Source organism: Equus przewalskii, chromosome 29 (assembly GCF_037783145.1).
Source record: "Equus przewalskii isolate Varuska chromosome 29, EquPr2, whole genome shotgun sequence".
Lineage (NCBI taxonomy): Eukaryota > Metazoa > Chordata > Mammalia > Perissodactyla > Equidae > Equus > Equus przewalskii.
In genome coordinates, this window is record NC_091859.1 from 28,155,866 (window position 1) to 28,175,241 (window position 19,376).

General features: G+C 41.3%; 2 protein-coding genes across 4 annotated transcripts in view; one reads left to right on the forward strand and one right to left on the reverse strand.

Annotated features, from left to right (window-relative positions):
- HCFC2 (host cell factor C2) overlaps positions 1–19,376 on the forward strand; it is a 77,098-nt gene that overhangs the window by 51,617 nt on the left and 6,105 nt on the right. Inside the window, exon 16 of one of the 2 annotated variants that reach the window (XM_070600743.1) lies at positions 6,359–6,628. The exons of the other annotated variant lie outside the window; for it this stretch is intronic. Within the exon in view, the coding sequence (XP_070456844.1) occupies positions 6,359–6,459 (101 nt within the window). The 3' untranslated portion in view covers positions 6,460–6,628. Of the gene's footprint in view, positions 1–6,358; positions 6,629–19,376 lie in introns of those variants that run through there. 2 annotated transcript variants of the gene reach the window in all.
- On the reverse strand, positions 609–17,901 carry NFYB (nuclear transcription factor Y subunit beta). Of its 2 annotated transcripts, none has more exons than XM_070600759.1 (8): positions 17,717–17,901; positions 15,088–15,174; positions 8,948–9,041; positions 7,155–7,285; positions 4,937–5,134; positions 3,580–3,661; positions 2,687–2,766; positions 609–2,299 (listed from the first exon to the last, which is right to left on the reverse strand). In XM_070600759.1, the coding sequence occupies exons 2-8, from the start codon at positions 15,091–15,093 to the stop codon at positions 2,267–2,269; spliced, it is 624 nt and encodes a 207-aa protein (XP_070456860.1). In that variant the 5' UTR covers positions 15,094–15,174; positions 17,717–17,901; the 3' UTR covers positions 609–2,266. The 2 variants fall into 2 exon arrangements, with proteins under 2 accessions (XP_070456860.1, XP_070456861.1); XM_070600760.1 differs by lacking the exon at positions 17,717–17,901 and adding an exon at positions 16,925–17,158.

The following is a 19,376-nucleotide window of genomic DNA, read 5'->3' on the forward strand; positions in this document are numbered from 1 at the left end:
GGGGAAGAAAACCTGACATTCAATTAAATGCAACACAGGCCAAATAAAAAGCCAGCACTACCTCTCACCTGTATCAAAGCTCAGGTCCCTGACCCAGGAAGAAGGCCAGTGTTCTTTCAGAGTGTGACGGCCATAGAGCCTCAAGTCCACCTGATTTTACCTCCTCTCAAAGTTTCGGTCAGTACTACCAACAAATTATTAAATTTAGAAATTTGTTTTGGTATATAGTGATATAAATTTTAAAGTTGTCTAATTCCTTTTTTATCTGATTCTTAAACATAACCCAATCTGTAATTTTAGAGAAAGAATCTGAACCAAAGACTAAGTGCTTTTATCAGTTATATAGTGACATACTGCCTGGATCAAACGGAAGATATTTAAAAACATACAAGTATCAAAAGCCCTAAAATTTTGCCTAAATTTTAACCCAACAACTCTACTTCTAATAATTTTAAGAAAACAGCCATGGATGTACACAAACAAGGTTAAAGTGTTGTTTATAACTGTGAAAAGATGGATATAATTAAAATGTCCATGAGGGGATTAAATAAATTAGGGTTTGGCCATACAACAAAATAATAAACAAGTAAAAATAGAAGACTATGTAATGACCTGGCAAAGAGGTTCACAATATATTGTTAAGTGAAAAAAGCAGGTTACAAAACAGTATGCAAGTATGAGCCCATTTTTATAAAAATATACATATTAGCAAAGTAAAAGGACAAATGGCATTTACCAAAATATTAACATTGATTATTTCAACAAAATAGGTTGATGTTGATTTTGCTTAACCACTCCCCCACTTTTTATTTTTTGGCCTATTTGAATTCTTTGTAATAAAGATTACTTTTTAAATGAGAGGGTGGTGAGGGAGTTATTAACCTCAGATTAGCCCAAATATGCCGCCAAAGGCTTCTTCTGGCAAAGTAAATATTTCTGTTCAGCTATATCTGGGAAATTGCTTCTACCTTATAAAGATGAGTGTCCTTCCAAGATGACGTTCTCTCAAACTCCCTTTTGGCAAACAATACAATAGCAATTGTTGATACCAAACAAACAACAAAACACTCAAGTTAATTATCATCACCAAAAAGAATAGATGAGAAAATACAAATCCTCACTTTAAAAAAGGAACCACCCAAGTACATACTACTAAATTATACAAAGTTACATAGTATCTAAGTTTAGTTTATTGCAAAGATCAAGACAGCACACTGGAAGTTGGTGACTTCTGTTTCACACCATTCATAGCACTCACTCTATTTTCCATAGTATTCACTCACTCATGCAAAAAAAGGTGGGAATACACAAAATGTCTGACGTTTCTTGGTTCCCAGAGTAATAGGAAACTTGACATTTCAATTAAAAAGGTAAAATGAGGACATTTACCATCAGACTATAAAATTCCTCTCCTGGAAGAGGATACTATAGTTTTTGAAGATATGCTTTGGAAAAATCATATACAAAATGAAAGGGGCACCATTTCAAGAGCACTAGAACTACATTCAACTTAAATGGATTCCAACACTCATAATTATGTAACTCATGAACAACTCTAGTCTTAACAAAAGCTCCAATAAACTAAAACTATCTTAACAGGCATAATGAACAGTGTAAACTGTTAATGGGCACCAAGTTTAATAGGGCAGACAATATTTGCTTCTGCATTCACACTTAATTCTTCAATTACATTTTTTAAAAAATGGTGCTGCTTAAGCTACGAATGTTTTACAAAAAAATTAGTTTTAATAAATATGGCAAATGCTAAAAATCTAGCTATGTTATCATGCAAGATATTATATAACCAAGACAAACTCAAATTTATAATAAAGGCAACTTGCATTCAAAATGAACTCTACCCTTATATTTTATTAAAAGGGCAAACATCATGAATTAACCCAGCTGCTTACTTGAATTACAAAAGTAACATGATTCAATATGAAAATAAGAAACTGTCTACAAATCTCTGACAGTAATAAATTGCAATATACAATGCATACAGGAGTCATACAGAGCAACAAACTCTTGTACAAAACAAAAATATTTTAATACCTTTAAAATCCAAATTTTTCTTTAAAATCATTCATGAAAAAGATTCTCAAGTCAGAATTAACACCTCAATTAGTCAAGCATCAGGAAGCTACATTACAGCTATTTAACATACAAAGAGACATTCTTTCACCAGTCATTTCCTTCTAAATGTCTCTGTTCCAGAATCATAGACTCTTTCGCTTCTCTACACTCCCCATTCCATCATTTCTTCAGATCATGAAAACTGAATTTGTTGAACACCAGAAATCTAAGATGAGAAAATGTAAATTGAGAAGAGTTAAAGAAAAATTAGTTTAAAAATAACATATGCGTACTATAAACATTCAATGAATAAAAACAATAAATGAACAATAAGTCTACTTCCCACCCCAATCTCCATTCTCTCTACCCAAGGAAGTTACTTTATTAATTTCTTGTGTATCTTTCTAGAAATCTACGAAAATATGAACGTGTGTATAAATATATTTTTAACCATTAAGAGAATTCTACACACAGTTATATATTGTGAGAAAATAATTTTTAACAATCTTCAATCTGTCAGGTTCTTACTGTGTTGAAATTAACCACCTTTGATAAAAATCAATGGATATAATCATTTTTTAAAATAATTTAAGATACAAAGAAGGTACTGTACCTGTTGATATGATGTTGTGTAAACCATAACATTTTGTTGTTGACCATCTGCAGTTATTAAGCCAGCTGGTAACTGGTTAGCTAAAAGACAAAACGAAAGTTAAAGCAGGAAAAGAACTGCACCTACTTTCTTGGCCTGGACTTTAAAGTGGTGCCATGAACGTCTCACTACAATTCTGCCACTTATCATGTAATCTTGGGCAAAATCCAAAACCCCCCCATTTTCCATTTTAAAAAAAGCTTCCTAAAAAGCACATTTCTTCTGTTGTGTTTTTCAGTTTTCTCAATCTTCATTTCCCTGGAGTGTACTTTAGCTAATTACCCATGTACACAAATCTGCAGAAAGACTGGATGGAGATTCTGACCCATGGGTAGACCTGCGCCGTAAGGCCTGGCTGGCAGCAACACTTACATAACTAAGCAGCATATATTTTACATAGGACAACTATAAAACACACATGTAAATTTTATATGAGAAATACAATCACCATAGACCTTTTATTTTACCGATATGACATGATACTCAATTTTTCAAAAAGAAACCTTCAGTTTAAATTTATTTAAATCACAAGACTTTATATTACAAACTACAATTCTCAATATTCTTACCTCATGTGAATCTTAAACCAAAACCCAGGGGCTATGGAAATCAGTCAGAACTACTGGTGAGAGATTATAATGTCTGCAGAATTAAAATTTCTACACTTATCCCTCATTGACTTCAAGTATGAGGGCATGACCTCGTGAGAACTATTCAAAATGCTGCTATGTCAAAATACTCAGTGCTGATAGTCCAAGAGTACCGCTACAGACATTTAGTATTAATCACTCTAACAATCTACGTGGCTCGTAAGAAGAACTCCAGGTGCACAGGTGTGTCATAGCCCCGCTTACTAAAGGCCTCCTCCGCCAGCTCTTCACTTAGTCCGTCCGTGGCTGTGACTGCCCCGCCAATTCCCTTCTCTCCCTTCATAGCCTGCGGAAGGAAAACAGAAAAGGTAACCCCTGGCATGCAAAAGAAACTGTTTTCTAAATGAGAAGGCGCACTTATATCCTAAAATTAAGAGCTTCTATTATTATAAACACTACACAGCGTATTTATTAACACTTCTGGTTAATGACATATGAAGAGGCCTTTCAAAATGCTAACATTTATATAAGCAGCAGTCATCACAAGACAGTTTTAGTAATGACCTAGAAAATCTAAAGTATTTATGGGTAAAAATAAAAAATTATTCTAATTTCACACTACATCAAAAGGAAAACAGAACTCACAGATGAAGCAGTCCGTAAAGTACTATAAATATTCAGCTTATAAATTTACTACAGATTATCAAGTTATTTAATTATATATACAGCTCTTAGCCAACTGGGCAGTACTGTAGAAAAGTTGAGAGTTTAAAATTCCTAAATCAAAATTGCACTTTGGACCAAAGGCCTCTATGTTCCATCCAGTCTAAGGTTCTGTGATGCTGAAGATTTGGAAAAGTACCGTGCAGAATTTACACACTGTCTTCCTACTTTGATCATTCCATGCAGGTATCACTAATTTAATGGTATTCTAACACTAAAGATACTAAGAAAATATTTTGAAAGCAATCTGAATCTGACAGTCAGGTTGGAGTGTGGAAATAAATACGCTGATCTTAACTCATTTTCACAAAATTCACACCACAGGCAAAGATAAACCAAAGAGGAAATGCAGAAGAATTCAATCAGTAATAAGAAAGGGGTATAGTTAGAATTCCCTCTTTTTTATCCAAAAGGCCCCAAGTTTTGAGATGCTGCCTCTTTTAAATTAGTAACAATCACAGCATGCATTAACATTACTGCATGCTCAGTATATGCCAAGCTAATAAGTGCAGTTCAGATTATTGCACGTAGTCCTCTCGATAGTTCTATGAGGTAGGTACTATTATTAGCCTCAATTTACAGACCAGGAATCCAAGTACTTAAATAATCTGCCCAGCGTCACAGAGTTCACATGTGGTGGAGCTGGAATTCAGCCGCGAGGTGGTCTGAATCCAGAGTCCACACTCTTAATCATTATCTAACTATGCCGTCATTAGTAATAAAAGAAAAAAGAAAAGGCTTATTATTCAAGTACAGTAATAAACTGATTACACACTACTTCTGAGAAATGTTATGTGATTTGCTATAAAATGAATTTTTAAACAAATAATACATTTAAAATGTTAGTGAATAGTGTACCTTATTTTCTTAAAAGCATAATGGAAGACATTTTACTTACCTCTCTGAATTTCTGAAGGTATAACTTTAGAGGTTCTACGTAACTGTCAAAGCCTAAGGTAGACATGGCAAAGAGAATATCTTCTCCATTGATTGTCTTCCGTTTCTCTTGATGGCATCTTTCACTTGCTTCAGATGTTATAAAGCTGATGAACTCACTCACACATTCTTGAACGCATTCTTTGGCATCTTTTGCAATCTGAAGAAAGAATTATAGGTAAATTTGCAGGGAATATAATCATCACCTTCCTAACAACCTGCGGAAGTAAAAGGCTGTTCACAAGAATACAGATTTCAGTTTTCAGTTTATGACTGTTAACCTTTAATGTTTGAAATATATACCGATAACATTAACACAATTTGTGCTAACAAAATTCTAACCCTCAGAGTTAGAATAAAAACTTGAGGGGCTGGCCCAGTGGTGCAGCAGTTAAGTGCGCACGTTCTGCTTCTCGGTGGCCCAGGGTTCACTGGTTCAGATCCCGGCTGTGGACAGGGCACCGCTTGGCAAGCATGCTGTGGCAGGCATCCTACATATAAAGTAGAGGAAGATGGGCACGGATGTTAGTTCAGGGCCAGTCTTCCTCAACAAAGAGGAGGATTGGCAGCAGTTAGCTCAGGGCTAATCTTCCTCAAAAATAAATTAATTAATTAAATTTAAAAAAAACCTTGAGTCAAGTTAGAGAAGCCTTGACAACTATTCACAGAAAACAGACAGAATTGGTATAAAAGCAACCACTGGATGTCCCTACCATCTCATAAAGGTGAAAACTCTTACTAAGCAAGTGCCCCAAGAAAATCATGCATGTAGTGTACTGCGAGCTGCAGATTGAGTGAGCTACCACTTCACTGCCCTAGCACTTCCATGAATAAGGACACCAGAAAGCTTTTTTAGACAACACCGAGTTCACGTAAGGCTTATGAGGGAGTGAAATAATGACATCTGATGACGTTTTTACTACTGGACATAAAAAGTGTCAGGGACAGGCTTTGAGTTTATTAAAAAGCCTACCTAAAGAAGCACACACCTGCCACCTCATTATAAAACAATTCTTCTCTTAAGGGTCTAGGGTTTCAAAGTGAGACTCTAACAGATTAAATCATGCAATTCCAAAGCCACCTCTCAAAATCCTTCCTGAAACATACTGCCTTTCACCTCCCTGCCTATTTTACAGCCTGGAGAAAAGGAAACAAGAGTTCACGTAATAAATGCAGTCAAGCAAGATAATATAGCGCGAGCTTGATACTGAACTTTAGATTTTCTAGTAGCTATGTTAAAAAAGAAAAAACAAACAGGTGAAATTAATTTTAATAATATAGTTTATCCAAAATGTCATTTAAACACAGAATCAATTTAAAGACTGAGATATTTTCTTTTCTCATACTAAGTCTTCAAAATCTGGTTTATGTTTTACATTTACAGCACATCTCAATTCAGACTCGCCACATTTCAAGTGTTCAGTCACCACCTGTGGCTGCGGCTGCGGCAGTGGACAGCGCAGGCCTAACCTATTTCAGCAATAATCGGCAGTTGTGCTTTTTTCCCCTTAAAACATAAGGAGGACCTCTCAAATCGGAACTTCTAGGCTTGGTGATGTATTTAATAATATATTTATTTATAAGCTTTATTACTTTCATAAGTACTTTATAAGCTACAATAAAATGACAGAAAAGTTTATTATGCGATATAAAATTTAAAGCGTGAATTTTATTTTAGACCAAGTGATGAGCTGAGTGACAATGAGTTTTTAAAAGGTGTTCTAACAAGACAAAATGATCTTGTAAAAAAATACCAGTTGAATTTAAATGTACATTAATATCTATAATTATATAAAAACTTGTTTCCAAATATAAGGATTTTTTAAAATCCTTACAACATCCATCAGTACAATATGACCCAGTTTTGCTGCAACATTATAGAAATTACATCATCATAAGCACAAACCTGATAGTTCTGACAATACACCTATTTTCAAATGCATCTATTTTATCTGCTTCCAATAAGTGGAGGAGTGGGGAGCATTTGGGGACATGACAGAACAAAGAAATGGAACACTGTTCAGTAACTAAGTATGCAGAATTGAAGGAAATATTTGATTTGCTGAAAGGCTGAATGACTGAAATAGCTAACTATTCCTGAACTATGTATTCGTGTAGTTTTACAATCCCCCCACCCCTCGCCCCACAAAAAACCGAGTTAAATTTCTCCTCTGCATTACCTTTCCTGTTTGAGGTATGGCATTTTTCATTATCCTTGCCACATTTGCAATTGGAAGATATATGTCTTGTTCTCTGAAACTTTCTTTTGAACCGTTTGTGTCTTCATGATCATTCATACTGTCCTCAGTATCTAAAGAAATAAAAAATAAGTTAGGTTTAAAGTTTCTCATAATTTTTACTTCAAGATAGACAAGACTATCTCAAATGATCTAGAAGAGCCGTTCTGGTTCATTCCCCAATCCTTTTTAGGGATTAGGATAGCAGTTCTTTTCACAAGTTCCTCAGGGCCAGAACTAAGCCTACTCATTTAACAATTTCAAACCCACTGCCTAGGGAAGACTTTTAGCCTCAACTCTGCCTACTAAAATCCTACCTACTCACTCTCCAAAATGCTCAGAACATCTCCACAGCATCTGCACACGTGATCTCTCCTTTCACAAAGGCTCAGAAGTGCCTCTTTGAGTCTCTCCTCTGGCACACTTTATATTTCTTTTTATTTCTCATTACCTCTACTAGATTTTTGCTACCCGAGGCCAGGGATCAGATTCGTGTCCTTCCTAGGACTTGGCAGATCACCTTCCAAAGAAGAGGAGCTCATGAATATATGCTGCGTGACTTAGCTATGAAACCTACAGACCGTCACCTATGGCTCCTTGAATACCGCTAGATTAAGAGGTTCTATGTTCATCCAGAGCCAAGCTTATATAGAAAGGACAAACTGGACCTGAATATTACTGACCCAGTTGGATTATTACCAATGTAGTAATATTTTTGAACAAAGCTATAATAGTGATTCAATATTCTTACAAAAAGTGAGTTTTCAAATTATACTGATGTAGATAAAACTGAAGCTTTCACATAACCAATAATATCCTTTTAGGACTAAATGCAGTATCTTGTAAGTAAACTTTCCACTCTTTACATATATTAAATAAGAAAGGAACTTAAGCTGATTCAATTTACATTTTTATGTGTTTAAAATGATGTTATCAGGGGCTGGCCCAGCGGTGTAGTGGTTAACTTCACCCACTCCACTTCCATGGCGGGCGTAGACCAATACACTGCTCATCAAGCCATGCAGAGGTGGCATCCCAAATACAAAACAGAAGAAGACTGGCACAGATGTTAGCTCAGTGACAATCTTCCTCAAGCAAAAAGAGGAAGACTGGCAAGAGATGTTAGCTCAGGGCAACCTTCACAAAAAAACCACAAAACCCCAAAAAAGATGTTATCAAAATTAACTTGTTTATCTATTGTAGGATGAAATAACTAATTGCCCCCTTCCAATTGTCTTCTACAAAAATACATCTTGATGTTTTTTAATCTTACAAATCAGAATGCCAGAAAAGTAAATTATTTCTGATAGGCCAACGTAATACTGCTATTCTAATACCTGACATAGTTCAAACTTAATATTGAATGAAAAACAAAAATAAATCTTTCATAGGTACTAGAAATATAATAGCTAGCAACTCACCCTCTAAAGAACTATTTTATTTACTGTATCAATTGAATAAGAATTTGCCATATTTAGTACTCAAAAAGGAAATCAACAACAAATTTGTAGAGAAACTGTACCAGTTTTAAATAGGCAAACTTCTATAGAATTCTTTTCTAGAACTGATCATTCTTTTGAAAACTATTTCTACTACAAACAGCATGGTACAGCTTTAGACCGTCACTGAACTGTGACACAAGACGGCCAATTTTCCTGTAAAGACAAAACCAACCTATAATATCACATTACTAAAATTTCCACTTGTGAATTGGTTTCTAATTGTGGCTCTCTTACCATCATGAGGCTGTATAACGTAATGACTTCCTCCGATGTAGTCTGCAGAAATTCCTAGTTGAGAAGCATCTGTCGTAGAACTGTCACCATCCATCTATGAGGAAAAACAGGTTTTTAATACTCTTCAATAAAACGTGTCTAAAAACATAACAGATTCCATGCTCATAAACTGTCACAGGGTGGGTCAATCACATTTTTCATAGTGTTAAGCTTACTAAAAGAAAACATTTCTGTTTCTTGATTCAGAAACTTTTTGATAATTGGCCAACTATTCAGGAGTCCCCTATCCATCCCCTGCAGCATGGATATCCTTATCTTATGATAAGCATAAGACCAACAGGGAAACAAAACAAGGAAATGAATCTAAAACATACACCTCTTTGCTTCCAACTGCATAACCCTCAGCTATACCATAGGCAACGCTGACTTACAGCCTACTTTACCCCTAGAATGACAAGCAGTTGCCCAGAAAGCATCTCTATTCACCACTTCAGCTCTCCTGCGGAAGCCTGATAGCCCTGGGCAAACCCTGCTGCTCTGGCTGCACACCTTCTTTGTGGTCTCACAGAAGTTCCACAACAGACAATGTCTTGGTCCAAACTGTTGTTTGGTATAAGAAGCATATGGATTCCTTGTGCAATTCTGTATCCATGCAACCCAAAAATGCACACACATTTTGAACTAACCCATCTTCTCTAATTCTAGTCAAAGGTTAGTTTTCTTTCTCCACTTCCCCTCAAATGTCTGATTCTTTACAGAAAAAAGAAAAGTGTAGGGGTCAGGAGATTAGAGATCTGCATATAAAGACAGGAAAAGTATAACCACAGACAAGAGTGAGATTAAAGGGACTATTTGAAAAGAAGCCTGCTTAATTCATTTTGCTCAGAGCTAAAAGAATTCTAAGAGGGAAAAATCGGGAAAAAACTGAACCATAAGCCCTCAACTGGCTCCATTCCATTTCACCAACATGGCAAATCCTGGAAGTCTTTCTGCTTTACAAATAATGCTATTCAAAACAGTAAGCTGACTGTGGTATCTAATTTAATTGTAGACACAGATACATTTCCAAAATGTATACAGCTGTTTTAAGGGGGCAGAGAATAGAATTCATCTACCTTTAATAATTTGTGAAAGTACAGAGTACCTATTTATTGATCTTTTTGGTGGCAAACAACAGTCAGCGCTGATTCTGACTCTCCTACTGAAAACAAGCATCCCTACTAACTAAATGTATTTCTCTATAAAATGGAAATAACCATATGGCCTTCCCCACCCTAAATGGCTATAATATAAAGGAATGTGAAACATTACCCAAATACAAAATGCTATTTTGATCCTAAAATGCTAACAAGATACTAGGAGAGTAGTCTTTAATAGATAATGATGATGGCTTTATTAGCCATGAAAGAAAGCTCAGTTAGGATAGCTGTGAACTGACTAGTTTTTACAATGCCCCAAGGGAGATCAAGGTGCCGGAGACAGGACCAGAGTGGTTGTTTCAGAACCTACAAGTGGAAACAAATCTTGGGGAGAGGGGCAGGGCAGTAACAGAAATTCTTTGCTAAATGCATGGCCACAGGATACCATGAGTCTTTTTAAATTAGCTGATGAGGACACTGTTCAAATAACCAGGATCTGGGAGATTAATTAATTTATAAATCTAACATTAAAAAGTCTTAAAGGCAAAAAGTTTCAATCCCATTATCTTGTCATGCACTGGGATTAGCAGCAAGATTGTCATTGGATTAATAGCATTAGCCTCTAAACCTCAGTCTTCTAAAAAATACTTCTAGAAGTCTGCCAGAGTTGTCAGAATTCCAGCGTACAGAAAGCTGCTAGGGCCCGTGTCTGGCATGCAGTGTACTCCGGAGATGTTAGATCTCATCCTCCCTCCTTTGAAGATGAGCCGCACATCAGCGGCTCAGCTGCATGCGTCTCTCGTTCTGCAAATTTTAGCTTTTCCGTCATTCCACCACACCTTCTGTCTTCCTGTCCTCCATCTTTCTACCATGAAAATCCTGCCCGATTCTTTAATCTCAGTGTTCGCCCATCCTCCGGACAACTTTCCGGATTTACCGCACTCAGCAAGCCAAAAATTAGTGTTCCCTTCTGAATCCCCAAGGCACTTAGTACCTTCCGTTCAACAAATTAGCCTCATCTTTGATAATTACAATATGCTAGCCACTCTCCTATGGATATAAGAAATGAGGGGGGAAACTTGCTAGATATATCCCAAAGGTTTTTTCCTAGGTCTAAAACTTCCTATCAAAATTTACAAAACGGGTTATAGATTCTAAGTAAGCTAATCAACAAATATTTACTGAGTAAACACTTAGTACTTATCAGGCCCGTGCTGTGTGCTAGGGATGAAGCAGTCAACACCACAGACAAGGTCTCTGTCCTCATCTTGCAGAGAAGACAAATATTATGTAAACTCGGGGCAGGAGGAAGGCATGGGGAGCGTAGTCTGCTAGTACTTCCAAGTCACAAGTAAAGACTTCTCAGTACAAGAGGAGCACTCAGTAAATGTTACACATAGCTATTAAATAATTAGAAATAATTAACTAATTGTTAGTACCAAGTACTAAGGAAACAAAGATGTTTTGTTATATGCTTTGGGAGTTCATTCCAAAGGGACCTCACTAGTCTGAGGAGTCACGGAAGGCTGTCTTAGGAAATAACATTTCAACTGAGACTGAAAGATGAATTGGAATCAGTTAGGCAAAGAAAGACAGGAAAAGTGTTCCAGGCAAAGGAAATAGGGAACTCTCGTAGTGGTGGAGTGCAAGGAGCTAATCGAAGAAGAGTTTTAGCAGAAGAGTGCCAGTCAGATTTCTTTTTTAAAAGATCACTCTGGCTACACTGCAGTGTAGAAAATGACCTGGAGGGAAGCCCCGAGGGGGCAGAGACCAAGAAGGACCACATGCTGCAGTAAGGGCACGAAGGCAGGCCAGCTGACGATCCTTGCCAGCATGCGGTCCAGGAGCAAGAGGGGCAGAGACTCAAGAGTGTGTGAGGAGGCAGAATCAACAGACTTGGGAACCGACTGAACGAGAGATGGAGGAAGGACCAAGGATAATGCTGGGATTCCTACCCCCGGGGAGACAGATGGTTGTCACTGCAGAGAAAGGGAAAGGAAGGGACAGCAGGGTCAGGCAATGCTGAGAGCCTAGCTGAAGCTGGTGCCCACGAATGTGCACTATGTCCAGTTGGGACACTTACAGGCTGGTGTAAGAGCACAGAAGCTCAAGTGCTGGATTCCATCCAGACAACAAAGAGAAGAGCAACAGGACAACAAGGGAGTGGGTGAAATGAAGAATCAGAGATCAAAGGGAACTCATCAATATGGCCAAAGAGGAGTTAAATCCCATTAAATTCATTTTACTGACTAACTATTTAGCTGAACTGATGACACTGATCTCTAAACTACTGTGTGAGATAAACGGTCAGCTGGTTAAGCTAATAAATCTTTATTCTACAATTTTTTCATGTAGCAGTATTTAAACTATACTAATAATTTGTTGCACAAATGCAGTACAGAGTGCCTTCTTTAATATGTTTAACATTTACTGAACACTTTCTAAATATCTCACACAAGCTCACGCCCCTGTGAAGCAGGTGAGAAAGCTGAGGTTGCATGAGGCTGATGACTTGCCAAATGGGACAAAGTAAATGGGACTGAAATCCAGAGTCCCAGATGCCAAGCACTTTACACTACTTGTTCCTGAGTTTTTCCTATGGTCTTAGGCCTAAATCTTTTATTTGCCCCCTCTCAATGCTAAGTCTACTGACTGCAGATTGAAAACATTTGAAGGTTTCTTCAAATGTTGGCTTCTCCAACAAGGACAATATTTGTGAAACAGTAAGAAATCCACCCTGGTTTCGGGGTCGTCTCTCCAGGAGGCAGTGATGGGGCACTGGCTCTGAGGACAGACCACCTGGGTTTAAAGCTGCGCTCCCGCTCACTAGCCCTATGTCTTTACTCACCATCTTCTTTGTGCTTCAGCTTCCCCATTTTTAACGTGGGGTTGTAATGAGAAGTGGAGTTATTGTATAAGAAAGCACTTAGCAAATAGCATGATACATAACAAGACCTCAACGAATGTAACCTAGTATTGTTAGTATCCCTTCAAATACAGTTCTCACCATTCTTCCAAGCCATCAAAGGTTTTCTCTCTCACATCACCCCTTTTACCTGTTCCCTGGATCTCATTCCTTTTTATCTCTTTGAGAGTAGGAAATAATACAAAGATTCCTCATCTCTAATATATCTTCAGTCCTCCTTACCAGCATCCTCACTCTTCCTTAAACATGCTTAGACTCTCTCATTAAACACACAGAAGTGCATTTAGACATATAAAACCTTAATTCTACTCCATACCCTTGTCTGGCTCTCACTGTCACCCTGACAGTCCTTACATAGCTCTTCATTCCTATTTAAACTCCTTGACACATGCTTTTCCACCTGATACTAAACCATTCTTAGAAGTTGCCCGTGATCTTGCCTTCATCCTACTGGACTGTATTTTGTAGTGCTGGGCACTGCTGACCCCACATTTATGCCTGGAATTCTCTTCTCCCTTGAGTTCCAAAGCAATATTCTTTCCTGGTTTATTCTTTTCTCCTCATCTCCTAATTATTATTTTTATCCAAGGTTACTGTTTTCTCTCTCTTCCCTACTCTCTTAACGAACTCACTAAATATCACTTCTATGCTCATGAATCCTAAATCTACAACCATATCCTGCCTGCCACTCAAGCAAGCCACAACTATAACACGTCTGATCCCCCATCACTGCAAACTTCAGCTACTGGGAAAGGAGACTCCCCTTCCCCGTCCCCTGCAAGGAGGCAGTGGACGAGAGCTCCTGATCTCCTTTACAACTGTTGCAATTCTATTCGTAATACCCCCGCCACTCTTCCAGGCTAGCTCTGTCAGTGTCATCTCCTTCAAGCTCTACCTAATCTGTTACCACTTTTAAAATGACTTCTGCATATGCCCTGCCTTTTCTATTTCCACCAGGTTACTACCCAACCCACCTAGGCACATGTTGTCTTAAGAATAATCTCGCTAAGTAGCCAGCCTGGTGGCGCAGCGGTTAAGTGCACACGTTCCGCTTCAGCGGCCCAGGGTTTGTGGCTTCGGATCCCGGGTGCGGACATGGCACCACTTGGCAAAACTCATGCTGTGGTAGGCGTCCCACATATAAAGTAGAGGAAGATGGGCACGGATGCTAGCTCAGGGCTGATCTTCCTTAAAAAGAAAGACTAATCTCGCTAAAACACTGCTTCTCTAGCTCTTGAACCTATGATGGTTCTAAAAGTCTTCAGCATCAAATCCAAACTGAGTTTTCATGGCTTTCCATGAATGGATCCCCTACTTAACCCAACTAAATGTGTTTTCAACTCTATCTTCAGGGCTGATAAAAATCTCGGTGCTACAATGTGCCCTACTTAGGGATCCCCGGGTACAGTTCTTTTATTTTAGGAGTGAGCCCATCATGGCTCAAGGAGGTTGTGACACGCCTGAGGTCACAGATATAGTAGCAGATCCAGGACTAAGTATCCAGACAGGCCAAGTGGTATCTCTTAGCTAGGTTATCTTGGGAGATCCTCACTTGGACAACGCAGGTCTATTCCCCATCCCCTACACATAAGTCACTCATCCCTACCTTGAGGCTTTTGCTTTTGGTGAGCCCTCCTCCCATCCAAACCCCACTCATCCTTCAAGGCCCAGACGTAGGTCCACAGGCTCCTCCATGACACTCCCACCTGCCCAGGCCCACCACACCTCTCTTCACGCGTGCTACCCTCAGAACCAGCATCTTCCGTTCCACAAGGAACTGTCTTCTAATTATTCAATTCAACTAAAGCCCTGCCAGCTTAACAGCCAGCCTCTTAAGAGCTGGGACAAGTTTTGTACCCTGTCCATTCTACAGCACTTAGGGGCCCACAGGAAACACTTAATACACGCAAGTCACTAAAAGGAAGGAAGCAACAGGAATGAGGAGAGGTACTGTCTGTCCAGACTTAGAAAGCATTCATTCCACCAGGAATCTCCAATATAAAGCAGTTATCATTTTGTTTCTGGCTAATTATTGTTCAAATCTAATTAACAACCAAATGGTAAAATATACTCACTGTCATGAAATACTGTCAGACTCGTGTTGTCAGTAGTGTTCAAGAACACCTGTCTAAAAACGTGTCTAATCTTTGCCCAATTTCGACCTAGAAGATAAACAAACATCTATTAGTAGTAAAAACATAACCTACAGGCTTTCTTCCCAGTAAAATTTTTAAAAGCATGTATAATTTTACCTATTATTCACTGGAGTGCATGGATATAAAATGGTGCAAAAACAGGCACCTAATAAATGTTTGTTAAATTGGAAGATATTTTTTGGAGAACTTACAAAAAAGTTAACTCCATTAGAGGGAGGGATTGCTTTTCTAACATAACCCTGAATGTACTCATGTTCATCATAAATATTCATCACAACACACCAATTATATAATATCCAAGAGACCAAAAATTACACGTCTAAACTACTTAAAATATTAACACCCAACACACAAATACTCTACTTATCAACTTAATTTTTGGTGATGGTTTTCCTAATGTTTTAGAGATTTAGGGTTCCAAAGCTCAAAAGGGGAGAATTTATCTCAGAATATAATGGTTTTAAATTAAGTATCTCAGATTTTTCCAGAAAGATGCATGTTGCCCAGAGAACATACAGAGGACACCACCACAATCAATTAAGACATTCATTCATCATTTTAAACACCACCATTTTGGAGTAAAATTGCATCTGAATAGCACTTCATTCTTACTGTAAAGCATAAATAGCTGTATAAATTGGTATCAATTACAATGTTACAGTCTTCATTTCTTATTAGCTCTTTTCCTTTTTTCAAGTGAAACAAACTGGGAGGGGGACAAAAATATATCCTTTCAAGGTTAATTTTAAAGGAAGAAAAAATACTGATACGCACTCAAGCGTGAATTCTAGTAAACAGCAGAAAAAATTGAAGTCACTGAATTCAGTTTTTAAAATGCCATCACTAGGGTCCAGGCAGCAAAGACTGGCTGCCAATGTCTACTCTGCTATAATCTTAAAAACAATTTTTTAAACACTGTCCTCTTTCCAACCCCAAAGCTGCCCAGAAAATTCCTTCTTTGTAGCTAGGAGTGTTATTTTTTTATGGCTGTCTTTGGAAAAAAATCCTCAGAACACTTAAAATATAGGAACTATATATATATTTATGTATTTTGCTGGGGGGGGGGGGTGACACCCCACCACAATTACTCACCCAAATAGTTGTCGGTACATATTTAGATTCAGTATTTCAAAGAAAACACTACCACCTCATATGGTATATATTTTCTTAAAGGCAGGTTATGATATATGTGAAAGCTCAAGGGAATGCATACATCTGTTTAATGTTTGAAGAAATGCAAATCTGTATCCGAGAAAAGCAGCAGACCCCTCCTCCACCCTCCATTCTTTGGCATCAACAACCAGAGTTTTGCATCAATATGATCCTTAAATTAAGCTACAGGAGCAGTGCGGGGAAGGCATAATTGCCTTTTAAGGAATTCTGGTTAAACTTTCCATACTCTACAAATAAAACCCCTATTTATTAATGCCACTCATATTGATCCGTTTACCTCATCACTTTATGTTGCTGATCAGTTACTAGACTAACAGCCCAAACCACCCCAGTGATTCGTGTGGCACGAACCACGGAACTGTCGAGTCCGTGCGGGTTAGGAGGATGCTATTTTTTTTAAAGGTCGCACGCTACCTAACCTTGTTTCAATTATCTTGCTCTAGTACTCTGGGCGAGATTACGACTTGGGGGTGCTCTGTAATTCTTTGTTCTCGGAGACTCCTGCTCCCGAGGCCCGGCACATCCTCCCCGCCTCCCACCTAAGACTAAAACCTTAGCCCAACCCGAAAGGCTGCCTTCCCACCTTCGGGGCAAGTCCAGGGACCGCAAGCCGCCAGATGGCTGCATTCTTTACGTGGAAGCCAGACCACGGGGACACCGCATCCGTGCCTTCCTCCCGGGGACCTCGCTTCCTCCCCACGAAGGTGCGCGGGCTGCCCGGCCCCACGGCCCGCCGCCGACCTGTCAGTCCCGCCCGTGCGGCGCGGACGCCCCCGGCGCGCATCCCCCCGGCTCGCCCTGGCCCGGGCCCGCGCCCAACGCCGCCCGCCCGCCGCGCGGCGCCCGGGGTGCCGGGCAGACAAAGCGGCGCGGCCCGCCATGCCCCCGCGGGCGGCCGGCCGGGCGGAGGGGGGCGCTCCCCGGGGGGCCGCGCGGCGGCCAGGGGCCCGGCCGGGGGTCCGAGCCGCGGCCCCCGCCCCCCGCCGGCGCCCCGCACAAAATGGAGCCGGCCGGGCGCCGCCGAGAGCGCGGCCCGCCGCTGCGCCGGCGCCCCCCTCCCGGCCCCGGGCCCGGGCTCGGCGGCCTGGCCCGCGGCCCGCCGCTCCTCGGCCCGCGCACAAAGAGCCGCGCCGCGGCCCGCGCCCGTTCCCCGGCCGGGCCGCCGCAGCAGCGGCCTCGCAGGCGCCGGCCGGCCGCAGCCCCGGCCCCGGGCCCGGGCCGGAGGGAGGCGAGAGGCGGGCGGCGGGCGGGAGCCGAGTGCCCCCGGCCGCGGCGGCGTTGGCGGCGGGGACGGCGCCGGGAGGAGACGGACATTTCATTCGAGCTAAAGTGGAGTCGGTTTAGGAGCGATCATTGGCCGAAGCGAGACACAAACCTCCAATGCAGCCCTGGTTGGCTCCCGTCTCCAATCGGCTGTTTGGTTGGACAGAAAATGGCTGCGAAGGAACCAGTCCCAGCGCGGAGCTCCGCTTCCAGGACTCGGGCTCCCCTCCCTCCGCCGCGGGCCGCTTCCCTCGGCGCGACACCCTCCCTCCGCGCCTCCCGCGCGCCCGCCCGCCCGCCGGGCCCCGCCCCCGCCGCCGCCCCGCCCCCGCCGGGCCCCGCCCCGCCCGCGCCGAGCGGCCGCCGTGCGCGGGTCTGCAGAGCGGGCTGCGGCGGCGGCGGGCGGTGTCCCCGAGGCCGGGGAGGTCTGTGCGGGCTTCCTTCCCACGGTGTTTCCCCGCGCCTCTGCGCAGCGCGATTGCTCAGGCCTCCCTCTCTTTTCAGTGCCCTCCCTCCCCCACGTGGAAGTGTCTCCCCGCCCGAGCGCAGCTGCCCGCGCCTGGGTTGTTAGGAAGGGGAAAGCAAGGGCAGAAGCCGCCGGGCAGAAGCAGGGCGACACCCGAGCCACGGGGTGGATTTGCACGGCGGTTACCCCCTGGAACGCCTTCAGCACCTCGTGTTTTCCTTGTGTCTCTGCTAATGCTGCCAAAGGCACAGCCCTCCCTCGCGCTGGGTCACTGAGCTCGGCTGTTCGTTTTTCAGATTTCATCTAAAGATACAGTTCTCTCCTTCAGGTCTAACAGGTTGCTCAGTCTAGCCCGCCTTCCCCCTGACCTTAAAATATTGCATTTCCTGTTCCCCTCACGCCCCTGGTAGTTGCAACCTGACATGTGGCGTTTCCCAGCCAGATGACAGCTGGGCTGCAAGAATCCATGGCCCGTTCTTGCCTCGGTGCAGCCAGGCTCCCTCGCTGCCCTCGCTGACTGCAGTCTGGGTCGGACTTGCCTCGGCTGCGACCATCACAGACACCCGCCCTGCCAAGGGCGGCAGGATTTCTGCCACGGGAGCCAAGAATGGCCTTTCCCTTTACTGCCACTAAACAAGTGGCCTGGTGCCACATTAAACTTTCCAGTTTTAATCATTTAAAAATATATAGACGTTTTATTTATAGAGCTCCTACTGTTTCTCCGCATATTTTAACATTTCTGGAGCAAATAAGGAAGCAAAAACAAATAAAAGCCTCCAAATTATTCCACGAGGAGTAGGTAGCAATGCCCTGTGGAATCAGAAGACCTGATTTGCATTTCACTTCCTTCTTTTACTGACCAAATTTCTTTACCCCTCCGTGATAGTTTCTACACCTCTGTAATGGGAGGAGTAATTCTAGCTACTTCTTAGGATGGTTTGGAACTAACTTAAAGTAAATGCACATAGAAAGCCCTAAAAAAGCTGGCCCGTTATCTTAAGATCTTTATATTGACATGAATTTCGATCTCTATCACCCTTTTCAAAACTGTTGTTTGCTAAAAAGGAGTAAAAGTGGCCTGCATTTAACTCTCCTCTTTCTCTACATGTACCCATAAAGTGGAGTTTTAGGAGTGAAATGATGTGATCAAGGGCAGGAAATATGAAAGAGGAAGAAGTAGGAAAGAGAGATGTCTGCTAATCCACAGGCTGGATGATGAACCAAAAAATGCAGAGGACGGCTTTCTCTGAGTTAATATGGTGTTACTTCGGTACCATTGATCTAATCCAAATGCTTGATTTAGATT